Genomic DNA, 19,683 nt, shown 5'->3' with positions numbered 1-19,683 from the left:
AAACTTCACACAGAGATGAACTGTAGATACAATAGCGCGGAACTTATTCAAAAAAGGTCGGCCGAGGATAATGTTATATGGGCTGAAACAATCAACCACTAAATATTGAATATCATTAGTTTTGGAAAGAGGTTGCTCACCCAGTGTGGTTTGTAACCACACTGACCCGAGTATTGGAACCCGTTCTCCTGAGAAGCCGACCAAATCGCCTCCTGTGGACTGTAGCATGTTGTCGCTGAGTTTCATCTTTTGAAATGTGGAGTAGAACAGGACATCGGCACTGCTTCCAGGGTCCAGGAGAACTTTTTTTACCAGTAGATCTCCTAACTGTAGGGTGATTACCACGGGGTCGTCCAAATTTTGTATGTTGGAGTTAAAGTCGGCATGTGTAAAAGTGACTTCTGGCTGTGCATTTGTTACATCCTGTTGCGGTCTGTCTACCGAGCATATTGCTCTGAACGATATTTTCCTTGCCGAGTTTGAGTATCCTCCACTTGCGTATCCTCCTGAAATACAATTGATTATACCTCGCGGTCTTTCATATTGGCTTGAGGATGCCTTCTCTTTTCCTCGGTGTTGTTCGGAGACATCGTTCGTTGTGGAACTATGGCCGCGCTTCTGGATGTGACCACCAATGTATTTGTCGAGGTGTCCCTATCTTGCTAGTCGTTCCAAAAGATCTTTGGCGACCACACAATCGTCGGTATTGTGGCCGTGTTTTTGGTGGAAAGTGCAGTATTTTGATTTGTCAACGTTCTTTGTATCTTGATATGTGCCTGCTTTCCTTGGTGGCTTGATTAATTTGGAGTTCAAGATTTCCTTGATTATGTCTTCTCTCTTGGTATTAAACTGCGTATAAGAATCAAATCGAGGTGTTAGTTTAAAACTTTTCTTAATGGATGTGCTCTTATCTTCTTCGCGGAAGTGTGACTTGTCAGACTTCCGAGCTTGTCTGAGCTCCTCAATGTCAATTTGTCCTTTTGCTTTCTCTCTAAATTCTGCTAGAGTCTTTGGTTTTGCTACGGCGATTGTCTCCTGGAACTTCCCGGGACGGAGGCCGCTTTTGATTGCGTGCAGATGGACCTCGGGGTGGAGATCTGGTATGCTAATGGCGACCTTAGTGAAGCGGGTCATATAGTCTTTCAAGCTTTCATTTGGTCCTTGCTTAATAGTGTTCAAGTAATCAGAGTCGTGCAGGTATATTGCAGATCCGGCAAAATGTTCTTCAAATAACTTCGCCAATTGGTGGAAGCGTGAAATGGAACCTGCAGGCAAAGCACACAACCAATCAAGTGCAGGACCGTCTAAATAATTCGGAAAACATCGACATAAAACTGTATCTGATGCACCGTTGACGATCATTATTGATCGGAATTTCTTTATGAACTTCCTCGGGTCTCCGAGTCCATCATAAGGCGTGAGGGTCAGCGGCAGAGTGAACCTCTTCGACAATTCGAAGTTCATTACTTCTTCTGTGAAGGGGCTTACAGCGTCCTCGGACTCTTCTTTCTCATCCTCTGGCTGTTGTCCTTCATTTCGAGCGGTTTCCGAAACATGAGTCGGTTGGGACTGATGCTCTTCGTCTTCCGCATGGTGGTCGTTGTCGTGTTCAATCCGACCATGATTTAGTTCGGCAATTTGAGCAGCCATTATTTGATTCTCGTCAGCCATTCGTTGGTTAGCCTGTTGCAGCTCGGCTACCATCCGCATGAGTTCGGACAATGAAGGAGGTGGTACGTTCGCCATAGGTGTAGATGGAAGTGAAGGGACCAAAAGAAAAAATATGATTCTTCGGCCCCACGGTGGGCGCCAATTGATCTTGCCTGGAATAAAGCCGGCTTCCACACCTCGGGATCAGTCGAGCTGTAGACTGGATAATCGGGCGTCCGTCCTTCTTAATCCGAGCTTCTTATGGTTATTGAGAATGTGGGCGATGAAAAAGGGGGGAGTGTACCTGCAAGGGCACTCCGATGCTTAAGTTAGTATTCGGAAATCAATGTTCGAGATTCAAAAAACACGTACCTTCCCCAGATGCTCTTTCCTCCTTTTTATGGAGAGTTTTCCGTTTGGCCATAGGTCATCGGTTTCATATTGTGCCGTTTTGAGATGTCGGTTATGGAAATGTTAAACGTTACCGAGTTATAACTCATCAATTCCGAGTAATAACGGATGATGACGAGTTATGGCGTTTGCCGATAACGGTTAGGAAACCGAGGTATACAGTACGTGTTAATGATGACCATATCACTTGTCAAAGTGGGGGATTGCATTTGGTTGTTCATCTGACAAAAAGTACTGTTAAAATTTAAAGAAAAATTTTATCGCACTGTCATTGGACCAGCTATATTATATGGAATAAAGTGTTGAACAACAAATAGTGAGTATAAACATGAGTTAAGTATGATAGAAATGACAATATTAAGATAGATGAGATCACACACGAATGAACAATATAAAGAATGAAGTTATAAAAAAAAAGTTAGAGTAGTATCTATTATAAAAAAAATAATAAAATTTTAACTTATAATTTAAATATGTGAAAAAAAATTAGTAAAGCATTCAATTAAAAAAATAAATGAGATAAAAAGTAGAAATATGATGAATGATAAAAATTTTTTAAAAGATTATACTAAACAAAATTTATATATCAACAGTTTTACTAGAGACAGAATATATAATAGAACACAATATCATATATGCAAGTGACTTCATCTAGTGAAAAAAAACTCTTCTTGTATTATATCTAACCTTAAAAAAGATTTATACGGACAAAACATCCAAATTCCATACTAGAGAGGGATTGAGTTACGTATGGATTTAGTTTGTAGGAGCATTTTTCCTCTTTCATACGTAGATCATGACTTCCATGCATCTATATTCGTGTCTATCTAAAAATAGGAATCTTTAATGCTCTAGCCTTTGCATAAAAGATAAATAATTAACACCAAATTTGTCAAAATAAGTACTTTTGACTTCTTTATGTGACTTTTGGATTAGAATTCTATAAACAACTTTTTTTTTTTTAAGATTTTTACTTCTTTATGAGAATTTATCCAAATTGAGTTAAACTAATTAACTTTCTGATAATAAAATTAAGATATCAATATTTAAAGAAAAAATATCTATTATATATAATTTATTAAATAAATTATTAAATAAAATATTTTACTAACTTCAAAAATTAAACCCATAATTATAAATGGTAAACGGGCCAAAATTTGTTGGCTCACATAATCTATCAAAAAAGATGGATTAGACTAAAAATTTAAACGGTCAATCTTAAAAATTTTGTTTAACTTGCACCACCTAATTTGTGGGCTTTGATGGAGTGAGATGAATTTTTTTGGCGGGCCAAGCATTTTTTTTGGTTTGAGCCGATTTTTTAGAAATTTTTACGATATTATTGATCTATAAGAGGATGAAGATGATAATTGAAAATGTGCTAAGTTATATTTTGGATTATATTTCATGTTTGATTGATATAAACTTAAAGATATTTAATTATATATTTTGGACAATGTTTATTTTATTTTGGAATTTAGACAATATTAGTTTTATTATTTTATTTTAAAAAATTTAATTTATAATTATGTTTATTATATATTTATAATTATAAAGATTTTAATATTTGTGAATTTAAAAATTATAATTTTTATGTCTTTAAAAATTATAAATTTATTAAAATAGTTGTGAAGTTATATATATTATTTAATATTTAATAATTTATAATTAAAAATACGTTTAATAGAATGAGAGAAAAATTCAGGACCGTCTCACTAAACAGAATAACTTAACTAAACAAAACAAAATTTTCCGTTTACCACCTCTACCGATAACCTTCTAATTTTAGTATGACATACTTACTCTTTTGGCTAATTTCAAATTTTCTTATTATTACTATATATTTATAAAAAGAATTGGATTAATGGTGCCTCTATTAATGCACTAGTAGTAAATTATTCCAATACGCGTTTACACTATCATTTTCAATACATTAAAATTAAAATTTTGAAAAATAACTTTTTTTTTATGATTATATCTTCATTCAACCTATTAAACCAAACCATATCACTCACATTTATTTTAGTCAGTCGAATTTAATAACTAAGAAAATATACAAAATATAGATATCTACACTTTTATACTTATTATAATACAAATATATTTTTGTAATTATTTTTTTTATTTTTTTTATTTTTCTAATTAAATCCTCTTTTAAAATGATGTCAAATTTAAAATTTTGTGATTGAATATGATTAAAATGGTAAAAGCACTCTAATCTATTTTCCTATAGTTGTGCATCAATGAAAATATAAAACCACCTTGTATCTAACTAATTTGAGTTCAGCTTTCATATATAGTTTTCTTTTTCTTTCAAACGCATATATTCTCTAAAAAGATATTCATTTATTATATTAAAAAATTATCAATATATAATAATTAGACTTTAAAAATATAAAGAAATAGAAATAGAGAGAGAGCCGCTACTAGATAGATAGAAAATGTTTAAAAATTAGATTGTTTTATTTGGAATAATTTTTAATAAAAAATATTATTCATATACCAAAAATTAGTTAACAAGTTAGTTATTATATATATATATATATATATATATATATATATATATATATATATTTATTTTTATATTAGTAGTTGATTTGATAATTAATTATTAATTATGTATAACATGATTGTTTAATAAGTCTTTATGTGTATTTCATTTTGAATATAAAGTGGATATATTAAAAATCTTAAAAATAATAAATATATTATTTAAAACTTATACACTTTTAAGTTTAAGATGTAAATAAAAGATGTTGTAAGTATATTTTATTTTAAGAAATGTTTTAAGAATCACTATAATTTATTATTTTTGTTATTTTATTATTATTTTTATTTATTAATTCAATTTTTTTAATTTAATAATTTAATATTATATTTTTTGTTTGTATTTTTAAATATTAATAATTAACTATTAATTAAAAATAATAAATTTTGTTTACTTTTAATATATTTTTAAGAAAAAAGAGAAAAGCATGCTTGGACCCACGTAGCCACGTCATATTTGTCACAACTATCATGTATTCCAAACATCATCGTAAAACCTCTCTCTCTCTGCTTTCACTTTCTCTACAATTCCTAACCTTGTCTCTCTTCAACACCATCTTCTTCTTTTTCTCTTCTTTCTATCTTATATTCTTACCTTTTATTCTCAGTCTTTAATGGCTGCCCGTATCAAAATTCCGCGTTAAATCAATCGTGGGTCGGTGCAAGTTACCATTTTTCTCCTCTTTTTGGTTGTCCAAAAGATACCCAATAACAAAAGTCTCCATTTTTCTTTTTGGGGTGTTCTTTATTTATTTATTTTCTGGCTGCAATTTTCAACCAAAAAAATTACCATTTTTGAATTTTGTTTAATGTGAGAATTTAGTGCTTCACAGAGCATTTTCTTCCAACTGGATATAGGTGCAAAATTGAACTAGAGTTGTGGCCTTTTATGGTAGGTAAGAGCATTGATGCTAATCGAAGATGACAAGTTATGAGACATTTATAGTATCCATCAGTTCGGTTTTTGCTTGATTTTGATTATTGTGGAGTTTGGATTTGACACTATTTGGGGCCAAGCTTTTGTGTGTCAGAAGGTCTCTTTTATCTTCTTCTTTTCATTTGATGTGATTATCAAACTTTTTCATCAAGTTTGATCATTCACCTTTCTTTTGTTATTTTATTGGAAGAAAGGGGAAATCACTGAGCTGTGAATAAGTGGCTACTTTCAATCAATTGGCCTTTGATGAAAAGCAAGACAACTCTGATTTTCAGCTTTACTTTCTTTGTTGAGTTTATGAGCTGGTAAAAGGCATGTGTATGAAGAAGGAAGGCACTGATACTTTCCCCTCCAAAGGAAGCTACATTGACCCCATTGAGCTTCACTCAAATTGGAATCCATAGATGTTTTTTCCTTAGTGGACTTCTCAAGTTGCATTTTTTGCCTTTTTCTTCCTTAACAGGTACTTCACTTAGTTCAACAAATCTCATTTTTCCTAATTGGTTTTTCAGCTCTCCTTAGTTAGTAACCAATTAATTGAGTTGCATCACTTCCATTTTAAGTGGATACACAGATTTTTTGTCTGATTTCAATTTTTTGTTACCATAAAGAGACTAGTTTGTTCTGCATATGTTTAGCACATAATTTCCCCCTTCTTGTTAAGGTGTTTTCCATGATCTAATGCCCTTTGGGGATTAGAGAGAGTGAAAATGTGTGTTTTTATGAATTCCAACTTCATTGTTTCATTTCATGGTTTTGTCCATCAATCAGATTCTTAGATCGTAGCTGCGAGCACTTTTGTATGAACACAGCCAAAGTAAAGCTAAGATTCCTTTAGCATTCCAGCGGAAGAGAGGTAGAAGAAGGAAAGTCAATTGTGCCAATTACCATGGCAAAAAGACCCCCGAGATTAACTGTGCAGTATGAGAAAGATCAATCTGGTTGTATGTGGGGTTTTATTAGTATGTTCGATTTTCGCCATGGTCGCTCTACTCGTAGGATGATTGCAGATGCGAAACGCAGCAGCCAGCATGCTGTAGGTAAGAACAGAGATATGGTCTAAATTTGTAATTCCAAAATTGAACACTTTTTTTATGTGTTTGATCAATGTACCCACCAACTGTGCATGTAATGGCTTTGCTAAATAGTGTGGTTCCAAAACTTATATGTACTTATCTATTATGGGGTTAAGTTGATTTTTTTGATATTTTTGAGTTGTAACTTTTCATCATAATATGCCTTCTTTGTTTGTAACGGTTGTGGAATAATTTGTGGTCCAGCTATGCTGCATTAGGCAAAAGAATCAGAATGATTGTTATTCTTTCTTTCATCAGGTGCTGTACCTGTACCTACCAAGAACAAGTTTGAGACATTAAGCGATTTGGACGAAGAATATCAAGGCCATCTTGTATGTCAGTCCATCCATATGTTTATGCATTTACTCAAAATTTCATGCTTCAAACTTGCAAGGTAGTCAACAAAAGTAAAATTAATTTATTGATTTTAGTGTTCACGTATATTTCAGGAAAGAGGAGAGAGTATGAGACTGATTGAGATAACTGATCCGGATAAGCCTAGTATGAAGAAACTCATAGAAGAAGAGATGTTCATCGAGAAGGATGCGGTGAAGGATCTAGGTCATGCTGATCAAGTAGAGTCAAAGAAATCCAGAGTAGCAAGTGAAGTTTCCCCAAAGACAGATTCCAAAAGAAAAAAGAAATCTCGAAAGAAAAGCCTTGATATGGACACCCATGAGTTGAATTCGGATGCAACGCTGAAGTCTGAATTCTTGCATAACCCGCATTCAAGGCAACAGTCGAAAGATAATCTTGATTTAGACAAGATAATGGAAGACTTTTGTCACGTTAAGGGTGGTTGTTCTGTGATGCATGACAATGACAGCGAAGTTAATTCACAGTCAAACCAAAATTATGGTGTTTCTGAAAACCTTGCAAGGGATGCAATCCATGAATTTGTGAATCAAATGATAGCAAATGGGAAAGATCAGGCAGAAGATGGAAAATCCAATTGCTCAAATGAACTCATGGAAGCACTTCAGGTTATAAGCTCGGATAAGGAATTGTTTGTTAGACTTCTACAAGACTCAGATTCAATTTTATTGAAACATGTTCAGGAGTTGGGGAATTCTCATGCAATAAATGACAATGAACACAGCTCAGTTATTGGCTCCAAGTTCTCTGTAGAAGAAGACCTTGACAATCCGAAACAAGAAAAGGAAACTTTCAACCGTAAACATCATAACTTTTTCAGGAAAAGGTCAAAGTCTCAATCAGAAGGTCCTACAAACGAGAATGGGAAAACAGAGTTTACAAATAGAATAGTCATTCTGAAGCCTGCACTAACAAGTTCACGAAGTTCTGGAAGCATCCTTGCCTCTTCACTTGATTCTCATGATGTTGTCCATCACAAAGGTCGTTTTGTGAAAGTTAGTTCACATTTTTCTCTTACAGAGATAAAAAGGAAATTGAAACATGCCATGGGAAGGGAGAAACATGGAAACGCCGAAGGGATCTCAAGAAAGCTTCCGGATAAATGTCAAAATAAGGGGCCAGGGAGCAAAACCATTGGGAAAGACAATAATGTTGGAATGAGGTCTCCAACTAAAGACCATTTCTTCATGGAAAAGATTGCAAGACCTATGTTTGATGTTATGAATGGAAACAAGACCGGTGCTTCAAAACACTCCGAATTTAGTGTGGAACATGAAAATGACAGTTCCAAACAAAGGGTTTCTAACTTATATATTGAGGCTAGAAAACATCTGTGTGAGATGCTAGACAGTGGAGATGAGAACACAAGCATTTCAGGTAGGCAGAGCCCCAAAACACTTGGTCGAATACTATCTATTCCTGAGTACAACTTTTCTCCCCTTGGCAGTCCCGGACGGGATTTGGAGCATCATTTTGTGACCACAAAGACAAGATTTTCTGTGTCAGATAGACCTTCAGAGGTTAATCAGGATAACTTGTCACCCAAGCAAGCAACCTTTGTCGATCCTCTGGATCAGGCAACGAGCAATTCAGAAAAGCAGTCCAGCATTTGTGAAGAAATCTCTAATAATGAAGTACAACAAATTAATTCACAGTCAAACTTGGCACATGATGTTGGTCATGTTGATATAGAAGAAACCTGTTCTCCTGTTATTGATGAGACAGTTACTGAAGGTACCATGTTCAAATTATATGATTTGAGTGATAGCTGCTGTGATAAACTTTGGTGCATATGGGTTTATGTGTGTTCTTTTATTTATCATTTTGTTATTCTTGTGCAGTTAACGTAGAATCTGAAAAAGAGACAGACATTTTGCAATCATCCCCGACTCCAGTGGGATTCGTCATGGAAAAAGAACAATATTGTGTGATGTTAGAAATTTCTGATAGTACACAGGGTTCATGTTTGAATCAGGTTATGTCTCTTACTGATAGTATTTATAAGTGAACAAATGATTTCTTGGACTATAAGTATAATGTAATAGAAATGTACTATCTAAAATGACCCCTTAAGATATTTTGTAAAGTGATGTCTGTATCTGTAAAATTTTATCTGACATATCATTGGTATTCCTTTTTTTTTTTCACAGGTTGTTACAGAAGATGTCCAACCATCATCTCCACCATTATCCCCTTCTCACTCATCTGTCGCAAAGAAAATTGAAGAGCTAGAAAGCGTTACAGATGTTTCCGGCCGACCAAGTCCCGTATCTGTTCTTGATACTCCATTCTTGGATGAGGACTCAAGTCCTGGATACTTGAGATGTCAAGCTGGTAAGTTTTCCTGACACTTACTAGAACATTAAAGCCTCTCTGGACTCTGGCTTTTGTTTTTCAAGTTAAAACCATAGTTTCCAAAATAAAAATCTGGAAACTACTTGTTTTCAGTGGTTGTCTAAACTGCAAACTGAAGAGCTGAAATTCAAATAGTATGCAGGTTGACCAGGGTTCTCTAGATTGTACTTTATCCTTAAATTGACCTATAAAATCTTTTTACATCTGTTTTTTTCGTATATTGTTATTATTATTATTACAAAGACTTGGAAACAGCCATTGATATAATTATCAGGTTAGGCTGCATACATTGTACCCTTTGGGTTCAGCCCTTCCCTGGACCCCGCGTTAACACAGGATGTTTGTGCACTGGGCTGCCCTTTATTATTATTACAAGGGGCCAATTAACCAATTACAATTGTTGGAATATCTTTCTCTTTATCATATTAATTTTAATTCATTCGTGATCAGTTAAATTGCCAGTACGACCGCTGCAATTTGATGAATGTGACTCTTCGCCTGTTGATCAACTTGAAAGAGGAAAATATTGTTTCGAAGAGAATGAATTGATATATGATTACATTAAAGCTGTCTTACAAGCATCAAGCTTGACTCCGGATCAACTGTTGGTGAAATGCCTTTCATCAGACGAGATACTCGATCCTTCCTTGTTTGCTCAAATAGAGTTCTTCCCCAATCCACTTTGCCATGACCAGAAGCTCCTATTCGACTGTATCGAGGAAATTCTCGTGGAGGTTTGTTGGTATTACTTTGGAGTCTCACCTTATGTATCATTTGTAAATCCTAGCATAAGGCCAACCCCAAATATGAAAAGGGTTACTCTCAAAGTCTTTGAAGGAGTGTGCTGGCATATCCTTCCCCTGCCCCCACCACGTACCTTGGAACAAATCGTTAGAAAAGACCTGGCGGGGAGTGAAACGTGGATGGATCTTCGACCTGATGCCGAAACTGTTGGCTTCGAAATGGGTGAGGTCATTCTTGCTGAACTGATGGAAGATACAATATTGAGCTTTATAAGTGAAATCCCTGAAAGTGAATGTTCTCAGCTTCAACTTGAGGCTGATAACAATGAGAGCACCATCAACTTGTAAAGAAGATACTTCCTCAGTTCCAAAATATCCGTCACTTTGAAAATTCGGCACATTTTTTATAACAACGTATTTGGAGCTATTGTAGCCAAATACATTGGTCCAAGGATGTACTGGAACTTCAAAATGACAGAAATTATGGAACAAAAAGAGTACATATCATGCAAGGTTGATAGAAAATGATCAGAAAGAATACTGAAGAGTTAGACTTTTGTAAAGCATCATTGAAGCTTGGTGATATTTCTTGACTATGCTAATATCAGATAGTATTGATGTGAATGAGGATACACAATAAGGGACTGCAAAGTGCAAAGCCACAAAAAGTAAATAGGAAACCAAGTTGCAATTGCTTCCTGAGGAAAGTACAAAAACTAGGCTTGTTTACAGTGACAAAGCAACAGTTTTATCCAGTGTGTGAGACATGGCCAAAGGTGTTTGTAGATTTTGTAGAGAGCTATTATTATTATTATTTTTTTTTGGCTGATGAACTGATCACATTAGTTAGTTGGTTTGTTGTAACTTTGTTTGATATCATCCTTACTTCTTTGTATATTTGCTGTTTTGGTGTTTGGATAACCTGTTACATTTTATACAGTCTGGAAATAAATGAAGTGTGAGATCAACTTGGAGTAATTTTGGGATTACTACCCTTCTGGATATCTTGAATATTCATTTCTATTTCTTTCATTTCAAATTTGTTATATTATGTGCAGTGAAGTAAACTTCAAATGTACAAGTATAATTTTACAAATCAATGTGCAAAATGTAATTGATTAACTACAAAAAAGATTCAGAGTTTATATGCTAGCAAGCTAAACAATACAAATATATATAAGAACACATACTATTTCCTCTTAACATTGTTACTTCTCTTCTTGTAAATTACTGAAGAGGAACATAGGAAACATGGTCAAAATGAGCATTAGATGCCGCCATAGTACTTTATAGCCATTGTCCTTAAGTGCATAACTGTATTACATGAAAGCTCATTTTTTTTTTCATGCCAGCAAGACAAGTGCAAAGAATATCATAACCAACTAAACATAGGGATCTCGAATCAGTAGATGCCATTACTTTTGCTTCTTATTAGACAGTGTTGAAAGAACTGATGCCTTCCTCTTGGTGAACGCACTAGTTCTGCTTTCCAATTCTTCATCGTATTCCTCATCATCTAAAGCATTGCTTGCGACTGAAGCAGATTCTTGAGCAATTTTCGCTGTCTTTCTTTTTTCGGCTTGCATTTTGGCATACAATTTTCTGTCAACAGGGTCATCTGAGGGACCAACTTTGGATTTCCGTGAAACTTTTGCACCTAATCCAAGCCTACAATGAAGCATAGAAGTGTGATGATACAACATAAGCAGTAGGTATCACGCCATAATTCAAAATAGTGAATTCAAACTAATATTGCTACTATTGCTCGACTGTGCTATTGTGCCATATAAAAAATCAGAACGTGAACAAGTTAATGGTGCTGGTTACCTTTCAGGCCGACCCTCTACTTCATTATCCATTTTTTCATCATGATCATCAGCACCTTTACTCATACTATTTACCCATGCCTCAGCCTGCCAATCAGAATGGCAGAGAAGTATATAAATACAATGGATTTACATCCTTGAAAATGCAAAATATTGAATGAGCACCAGTCTTTAAACAACTTTTTTTGGGGGGATTAATATGCAAATATACACAAACAAACTAACTTGTTATATAGAACAATTGACTAGCTTAGCAAATGCACTAAAGAAAACATTTTTCACTCCATATCTAATGTAATGCTACATATGAATGAACATAAAGAAAAAAAGTTTGGTGCACAAGGCTCCCATCTGCTTGAGTCGGGGACAGGAGAGGATAGCCTTAATTCCCATAGGTGGAGGGTTGTTTCAATGATTTGAACCCATAACTTTTAGCCTTTTAGGTCACAAGGCAACAATCTTGCCCTTGCAATGCTCACTCTTCTATATGAATGCACAATGATTGCACATAAAAATAATTCACTGGCCACTACTAACTAGGCATACACAAAAAATGAAAAAATAAAACAAAATTCACAGCTAGATAGACAATTACCAACTTCAATGCCTTGTCCAACTTAACAATTTGGGGCGTGCCGGTTTTCTTTGGTGTTTCTGCAGCACTCATTTCGAGCTCTTTGTGCCCTGATAAAGTGAACAGATTACAGAACAATTAATATCCATTTCATGGTTTTGAAATCCAACCAGGGTCCATCAAATATTCCAAACCTACATTTCATATTCTGAATTTCTGACAACACAAAAGTGCACATCCTACCAGAAATAGCAAATCCAAAGGAACACTTAGTAATGCCTTGAAGAAACGAAGTTCATCAAAGTTTGCACTTTTGGTAATAAGGATTATTGTTTCAGAGGAACCAGATACTTCAGTACGGACAATTATTGAAAAACTAGGGAATGAAAAAAGAATCTTATTTTGTTCAAATCATAATGTGCTGCATCAATTCAAAGTTTTTCTTGTAAAAACTAAAAATCCCAAACAATGAAAAATTCAAATTCAACGATGGAATTCATTACAAAGTGCACCACTCATAGCATTAATTAATTTATTTGGGAAAGAGAGAAACACCGTCAAGACCAGTCAGAATACTGGGTCACTGGTTCAACAGGTGGATCACGGGTTGAACTGGTGGATCCGGTCTCACTTAAAATAAAACTATAAAATCATATTAAAATTTGAAATACACGTCTTCACTAACACTTTAACAACAATCAAGTCTAAATCCCTAAAAATAACTAATACGAAAATAGACATTAAATCCAAAGGACATACGCATTATTGCCTATGCATTCCTTCACTTAATTTGAAGCATAATCAGTAAACTCAATTACCACTCAAGTTATGATGTAAACAAGTACAGACTTTGATACAACAATACAATACATAAAAAAATTAACAATGATATTGAACAAATAATCAAAAGGTATGGTGATATTAACAAGTAAAGAGACTTTGATACAACAAAACAAACACTCCTTAATAGGATTCTCTTCCACAGAATGATGGTCCGCAAGTTTATATTGGTCACTTTCAAACTCAGAAATTCAATGTTTCTTCTCTTATGATATCCACATAGATTTACACACAACTTATTTACTTGATATCTAAATAAACATCACAAACTTTTCCTCTTTTTATTATCTAATAAATCTAAATATTGGCAATCTTGACATGATCATCAGCATCTGATGAATTCACAGGCAACCTTGACCGTGATAAAGATTCCCTTGACCTAATCATCTTCCTTCTTGTCACTATTGATAAGCTCAAAACAATGCACACAGCAGCTGCCAAAGTAAGCAACAAACCTGAATAATTTCACCTTAACCAGCTTTTCGGAACAATATCAGAACCATCCTCTCCATCAAGACTAATCAGTATAACTAATCATCAATTTATCTAAATCAATTAGCATCAATTTATCTAAAACTACATTAAAACTGAAAATAGTAAGCATAAAAAATTAATAACCATTAAAGAATAACCTAAAAAATAAAACAAACTCACCTACAGAAGCAGAAGCAGAAACTGAGTCAGGGACGGCGAAGCTTCGGAGTTCGGAGCTTCAGCACAGCCACACGCAGAGGATGACGAGTCACGCGAAGGAGGCAGAGACCGGCGACGAGGAACAAGGCATGGAGGAAGGATAACGGAGAATGGCGGCGCGGAGGCAGGAGATGCGACCTCTGTTGGCTGACCGGCGCGGTGAGTGAGGTACGGAGGAGAGAGAATCGGTGATGAATGATGAGCGAGTGATGAGTGAGTGAGGTTGGTTAGGGTTTTTCAAATTTTTGTTTTAAGATTTCAAAAAGGTATTGATCCGGTTCGGTTTTTGAAAACCGGACAGGATCGCCGATTTTTCCAAAACCCGTAGGAGTCAAACCGGGTAAACAACCTGAGATCGGACCTCTTAGCGAATTTCGATGGCAGTTTTGAATTGAAGAAGCAAGAAATCTTGAAAAGGTTAGATGAATTTTTGCATTCAAGTATGGTTACTGCTGCTGCATGAAATCTTGTTGTGCATTCAACTACATGTGAATGAATATAGTAGTTAAGGTTAATTAATTTCTATGCAACGGTTGTGACAGATTATCATCGCCTGAATTATCAGAAATATTGGATTTTTTTGCTTTTTGGACTTGATAAAACTATGTTCTCTTTCCTTCAAAGACCTTCCACACTTGGCTAAGCTTGTTGATACTATTGTAAAAGAACGCTCAAACTTCATTCAGAATCTTCCCAAATTGGTAAGCTAAGCTTCAAATTCCTTGCATAGTAGCAGTGAAAACAGGATGTAATTGTCAGAATGTCAGGTTAAGTTGCGTATATGATCTCTTTAGGTGCAACTCTTGTGTTGTCATTGTTTGCGTTTATTTTCAATCTCTCCACCTTTTATATTTTAATGCTTCGAGTATGTGGCTTAGAATGCTTCAATTTTTTCTACAAAGGCAAAGCATATTTTTGTCTTTTAATGTTGGTGATTTTCTTTTAAAATATCTCTTATCTTTAATTTTGTTTCTAATATTTTTGATTTATTTAATTTTATTTTTAACGTTTTTGATTTGTGTCAAAACTCAAAAATATCTTAAAAGTTTTTAATTTTGTTCCTAACGTTTTATATAAAATTAATGTCTAATGATAATTTTGATACAAATCAAAAACAGTGAACACACATTATGGTTATTTTTAAAAAAAAAAATTGCAGATGTCAGATTTAGGGTTTAGCCATGGACCCATGGTTAGTGTGACCACGAGAGAACTCACCTACAAATAGATAGATGTGGATTTTTCCTTTGTGTTTCTTTTAGGATTGGAAGACTGTAAAACAGGATTTGAAAGACAAACTATATTTAGCTCATTTCAACATATGATTTTCAGCCTCAAACCAAGGTTAGAGCTAGCAAACTATGATTTGCCAACTACAAACCAGAACACACTTTAGTCTTCATTCACACTTGAAACAAGTGAATATTTTTTCAAACAATCAATCACCTGGTACCTTTCTACATTATCCTAACTCTTTTGTAGGAATAGCAACAAGGGTGTAAGATGCCAAACCAATTTATGGTGTATCTAGACTTCTCTGTTCTTCATTGATTTATCTACATAGAGAACATCTTCAACCCAAGCAACAATGTTGAATGCTAGGCCTTCTAGTACTCTTGAATAACTCTCCAGTATTGCTTTTCCAACATCCTGCAAAATGATATAAATTTTCATTCTTGATAAGTCCATATGCTCAGTTTAAATTTCTATATTTGTTAATAACAATCTGTCTCTAGTACTGCGTTTACAAAGGAGTTTATTATCACATTTTATAATAATCTTTTTCTAGTGAAGAATAAATATATACTAAGTTTTTAGTACACTAGTCTTTTTCCTTCTCTACCTTTAGCTTTTTTACTTATGAAGCACGGATACTAACACGGACACTAGATATGACACGGCACAACATATGCAGATATATTTAATTTTTTTATTTTTTATAAGACATATAAACAGAATATATATAAAATATAAAGTATTTTTTAGATAAATTATAATAATATCTTAATTATTGATATTAAAATACAAACTAATGTCATTAAAGGTTTTAATCTTTAGCATATGTAAATACCACTTAATCTCAAGGAAGGTGAATGTAATTTACTAAGATCAATATGTAAATAAGACGATGATTTTCCACTTTCTATAACAGAAATCCAAACTTATTTATATGTACATGATTTCACATACTCCACCATCACTGTGCACAATGAATCAATGATAGAACTTTATGATTCAATATATTGCAAAACTTATTATTACCTTGTTATACTGAATCTTGCATGTGTCAAGAGAAGTTTGTGACAGTTCAGGATATCTTTGCTTCAGGCAGAACAACAAAGTCTCTGCTCTCTCAGCTAAGGTGTAATTCTTGTCCTTCCGGTCGCCGTCGGCCATGAGTTCCTTCACTTTGCTCCAGGATGATTTGGAATGGCTCAGGCAAGCTTTCCGGCGCCACGAGTACATCGAAGACTCGACCCTGTCGGCCAGCTCAAGTGCTTCATGCTCAGAACTTATCTTCAAGTAGTCAAGAAGTTGATCAGCTGAGAATTTCTCTGCAGCAGACATGTAGTGGTAAATTGTGTCTCCCATATTTGCTCTTCCATTCTGAGAGAAAACAATGTTTTGAAAAAGAGCAGATGAAGTTAGCATCATAATTCAGCCACTACGAAAGAAAAACTAGTAGCATGAAAAAAAAAAAAAAACTCTTCCTGCATTAGTTTGGAGTAATTGTTTTGTATTATAGGTTTTGAAAATTGATGATTAAATTGGTAGAATTAGAGGTTAAAAGATTTAAAGATTTAATTGAAGTTTAAACTACTGAAACAGATATAATAAAATAATATATTTATATATAAAATATATATATTTTTTTAAAAATTATTATGTGTTTTATTATTTTAAAACGTTAACCTCTAAAAAATCATATTGATTAACCGATTTTTCAATTTTTTGACCGATTTATTGTTAACTATTTGAACCGAATCAATTTGGTGACTAATTTCCAATTAACCTGATTAAATTGGTCTGATTTTTAGAACCATGGAATTCTCCAAACTTGAAGAAGCTGTGTGTATTTTTAGTCCCTAATATCTAAATTTATTTGATATTTCATAAACATATGTTTGACCTAAAATAAGTGCATTATATACCTTTTTTGGATAGTAGAGTACAATTAATCCTTTTAAGTTTATAGGTCCTAACTTTTAATTATTTTATGATGTCAAAATAATGAGCACAATATTGTTAAATCTAACTGGATTTATATGCTAAGTGTACCTTATGTGAAATTATATCATCCCTTTTTCTACAAGTCTCAGCTGCTATCATTGGCTTCCATAAAAGGCTTATGAAATTTGATGATAAATTCCAAGACTTTAGGGGGTCACATGTAATTGGATCCTCAACCACTTGGCTAAAGAATTTCAGCTGAGAGAAGAAAAGAAAATGTACACTCATTCTGAGACTTATTATACAAAATTTAATTTTACACTGAGATTCATTAAACATAAAATTATCTTATAAACAATAGGGATAAAATCATATAACCAATGATGAAATTTAACTAACCTTAGGAAGATTATCAATGTAGGTTTCTGGGATATCAATCTCAGCAAGAACATTGTTGTTTATTGCCATGGCTGCTTTATGAATTTGGTTAGCACAATCCCTTTTTTCTACTAAATGCTTCCTTGATTTTTCAGATAGGCCACCGGGGAGAACACAAGGCACCGGAAGCCACCATTTCTCGTCTTTTCGCTGAGCAATTCTCCGAAAAGAGGTTGCACGCGTGCGTGGTGAATTCGCCGGAATGTTATCCACATACCAAAATTCAGTATCATGGAAAGTGTCTAATATTTCCTACAAAAAAGATGAAATCATGTCAATGAGACAAATATCACACACACATTTTTTTACATGAAAATATGAAGAAATTTAGGTTTGTTAGTTGTTTGTGTCCTACTATGAGCATTGTGTCAAGCTTCTGTAGAGCAGGGAGGTTGATATATATGTCTGATCTTGGTCTACTCTTCATCATCTGAGAGACATTATCAAATCATATTATTAGATACATTTAGAAATGTGAAGTTATAAAATCATTTTAACTTTTTTAGTTCATGAGTTTGACCCGTGCACTAAAATAGTCCCTAAGATTCCAATTGCACCAATTATATTTCAATGGCAAAAGTGCATCACGTTAGTCCTTAACAGTGTGATTTGTCACTTTTGACCATCTTAGCGATGTAATTGAGATCTTAGGGACTATTTTAGTACAGGCGACCAATCTAAAGAACTATTTTGGGACTCAACTCGTTAATTAATATGAAATGGAGAGAGTATAATTTTGCAAAAAAGGGATCACCTCAACGATTGTTCCATCTTCTAAATATTGTGCAGTTGGGGCAAATTCTACTATATAATCACACACTGATAAAAGAACCTTCATTTCTCTTTTCCACATTGCTTTCTTCTCAGGCTTCAGTGGCTCCAACTTCAAACTTTGTCCAAATACAGTTGCTGCAGAATGAGAATTCACAATTTCAACCATCATTAATAAACAAATAAATAACAGATAACCATTTTGATTTTTGAATATGATATTGCCACTATTGAAACTCAAGAAATTACCATAGAGATTGGTAATGGCATTTGAAATTGTAACTGCAGTGCAAACTCCTTTTCCACCACCAGACATGTCTTCTCCCAACAGAAGCTTTGAAAATCTTTCCTTCATTACTTCAAGCTCACCTAATCAAACATAAAAACTTCATTAATTACTTTAATTTCAAATGGAAATTATACTTATTGAAGAATCCTACGTTAACTCGAGTCAGACATGTTTGACTAAATTATTATATAATGATTCTCAACTATTAACTTCAAATTGCATGTTTTCATCTAAAATTAATTAGACAATTTATTGAATGCAAACCAAACCTGAATCCATAAGATCACTCTCATTGAGCTTAACATCGACCGAATTCTTGCGCAACTTCAATCCTAGCCTTGAAAGAACACCTTGTTTAGCATCTGCTTTCGCAGCCGTCGGCCGAGAAGGCGAAAGGTCACTGGCATAACTGCTTTCATCAACTGAATCTGATAAGTTTGATGCCTCTGGCTCTGAATATGTCCATGCATCGGTTGCCGAATGATCCTCCATAGAAGGAGAAGGAGGAGGAGGTTGAAATCCTAACTCAGAAATCTCATCAAACTTTGTTGATGATGATGATTTCTTCTCCATATTCTTAGCACAAGAATTTGTGATCAAATTAACGAACACCTGCATGTACAAATATTAATTTTGGTACTACATACTAAGCAATCAAAGCATGTGACTTAGAAGTTAGAACTACTAAGCTTAGAAAATATGAGAAATTGAATGAAGATATAGAAAACAAAAAGAGACAAAAAGTGTGAGAGAGAGATCAAAAGAAAAAGCAGAGAAAATTGAATGAAAATAATATATAATTCAAACTAAAAATTAAAATAAAATAAAAGAAAAGGAAAAAGTTCTAATAGAATTGAATGATAGATTCTGATACAGTAAAGAGATTCAGAACAATTCAATGTAGAAACGCAGCAAAGGGATTATTATTATGTTAGAAAAAAGAAACATTGTTTGACAACTTTCCGAGGTTGAAACTATAACTGAAAT

General features: G+C 34.0%; 4 protein-coding genes across 7 annotated transcripts; 1 reads left to right on the top strand and 3 right to left on the bottom strand.

Moving 5' to 3' along the window:
- Nucleotides 1-654: 654 nt before the first annotated feature.
- LOC130975651 (uncharacterized) lies at nucleotides 655-1,746 on the bottom strand. The gene has a single exon (XM_057900411.1). It carries the CDS (start codon nucleotides 1,744-1,746, stop codon nucleotides 655-657), a length of 1,092 nt encoding a protein of 363 aa, XP_057756394.1.
- A 3,387-nt stretch (nucleotides 1,747-5,133) lies between these two features.
- On the top strand, nucleotides 5,134-11,072 carry LOC130976425 (uncharacterized). 3 transcript variants are annotated; one of them, XM_057901290.1, is made up of 8 exons: nucleotides 5,134-5,642; nucleotides 5,736-6,008; nucleotides 6,317-6,585; nucleotides 6,880-6,953; nucleotides 7,053-8,730; nucleotides 8,838-8,971; nucleotides 9,147-9,330; nucleotides 9,802-11,072. In XM_057901290.1, the coding sequence occupies exons 3-8, from the start codon at nucleotides 6,435-6,437 to the stop codon at nucleotides 10,440-10,442; spliced, it is 2,862 nt and encodes a 953-aa protein (XP_057757273.1). In that variant the 5' UTR covers nucleotides 5,134-5,642; nucleotides 5,736-6,008; nucleotides 6,317-6,434; the 3' UTR covers nucleotides 10,443-11,072. The 3 variants fall into 3 exon arrangements, with proteins under 3 accessions (XP_057757273.1, XP_057757274.1, XP_057757272.1); XM_057901291.1 differs by having other exon boundaries at nucleotides 5,134-6,008; nucleotides 7,071-8,730; XM_057901289.1 differs by having other exon boundaries at nucleotides 5,134-6,008.
- A 116-nt stretch (nucleotides 11,073-11,188) lies between these two features.
- Nucleotides 11,189-14,835, bottom strand: LOC130976427 (uncharacterized). Its single transcript, XM_057901292.1, has 4 exons — nucleotides 13,989-14,835; nucleotides 12,516-12,604; nucleotides 11,922-12,007; nucleotides 11,189-11,762 (listed from the first exon to the last, which is right to left on the bottom strand). Exons 2-4 carry the CDS (start codon nucleotides 12,585-12,587, stop codon nucleotides 11,510-11,512), a joined length of 411 nt encoding a protein of 136 aa, XP_057757275.1. The 5' UTR covers nucleotides 12,588-12,604; nucleotides 13,989-14,835; the 3' UTR covers nucleotides 11,189-11,509.
- A 529-nt stretch (nucleotides 14,836-15,364) lies between these two features.
- On the bottom strand, nucleotides 15,365-19,300 carry LOC130976588 (rop guanine nucleotide exchange factor 3-like). Of its 2 annotated transcripts, XM_057901495.1 has the most exons (8): nucleotides 18,966-19,300; nucleotides 18,657-18,776; nucleotides 18,391-18,545; nucleotides 17,992-18,066; nucleotides 17,598-17,888; nucleotides 17,307-17,456; nucleotides 16,290-16,634; nucleotides 15,365-15,677 (listed from the first exon to the last, which is right to left on the bottom strand). In XM_057901495.1, the coding sequence occupies exons 1-8, from the start codon at nucleotides 19,267-19,269 to the stop codon at nucleotides 15,555-15,557; spliced, it is 1,563 nt and encodes a 520-aa protein (XP_057757478.1). In that variant the 5' UTR covers nucleotides 19,270-19,300; the 3' UTR covers nucleotides 15,365-15,554. The 2 variants fall into 2 exon arrangements, with proteins under 2 accessions (XP_057757478.1, XP_057757479.1); XM_057901496.1 differs by lacking the exon at nucleotides 17,307-17,456.
- Nucleotides 19,301-19,683: the final 383 nt, after the last annotated feature.

The sequence above is a fragment of the Arachis stenosperma genome, chromosome 4 (genome assembly GCF_014773155.1).
Source record: "Arachis stenosperma cultivar V10309 chromosome 4, arast.V10309.gnm1.PFL2, whole genome shotgun sequence".
NCBI classification, from domain to species: Eukaryota; Viridiplantae; Streptophyta; class Magnoliopsida; order Fabales; family Fabaceae; genus Arachis; species Arachis stenosperma.
Note: the sequence above shows the minus strand (reverse complement) of the source record. Positions and strands in the feature narration are given on the sequence as shown.

What these genes read in the sequence shown, in the direction of transcription:
- LOC130976425 (XM_057901290.1), top strand. Translation starts at nt 6,435, where the DNA reads ATGGCAAAAAGACCCCCGAGATTAACTGTGCAGTATGAGAAAGATCAA. An exon ending in CAGCAGCCAGCATGCTGTAG is followed by an intron (nt 6,586 to 6,879) that starts GTAAGAACAGAG and finishes TTCTTTCATCAG; the next exon opens with GTGCTGTACCTGTACCTACC. An exon ending in TGATGAGACAGTTACTGAAG is followed by an intron (nt 8,731 to 8,837) that starts GTACCATGTTCA and finishes ATTCTTGTGCAG; the next exon opens with TTAACGTAGAATCTGAAAAA.
- LOC130975651 (XM_057900411.1), bottom strand. Translation starts at nt 1,746, where the DNA reads ATGGCGAACGTACCACCTCCTTCATTGTCCGAACTCATGCGGATGGTA.
- LOC130976427 (XM_057901292.1), bottom strand. Translation starts at nt 12,587, where the DNA reads ATGAGTGCTGCAGAAACACCAAAGAAAACCGGCACGCCCCAAATTGTT. An exon ending in TGGACAAGGCATTGAAGTTG is followed by an intron (nt 12,008 to 12,515) that starts GTAATTGTCTAT and finishes TCTGATTGGCAG; the next exon opens with GCTGAGGCATGGGTAAATAG. An exon ending in GTAGAGGGTCGGCCTGAAAG is followed by an intron (nt 11,763 to 11,921) that starts GTAACCAGCACC and finishes GCTTCATTGTAG; the next exon opens with GCTTGGATTAGGTGCAAAAG.
- LOC130976588 (XM_057901495.1), bottom strand. Translation starts at nt 19,269, where the DNA reads ATGGAGAAGAAATCATCATCATCAACAAAGTTTGATGAGATTTCTGAG. An exon ending in TGCCATTACCAATCTCTATG is followed by an intron (nt 18,546 to 18,656) that starts GTAATTTCTTGA and finishes CTCATTCTGCAG; the next exon opens with CAACTGTATTTGGACAAAGT. An exon ending in AGCTTGACACAATGCTCATA is followed by an intron (nt 17,889 to 17,991) that starts GTAGGACACAAA and finishes TCTTTTTTGTAG; the next exon opens with GAAATATTAGACACTTTCCA.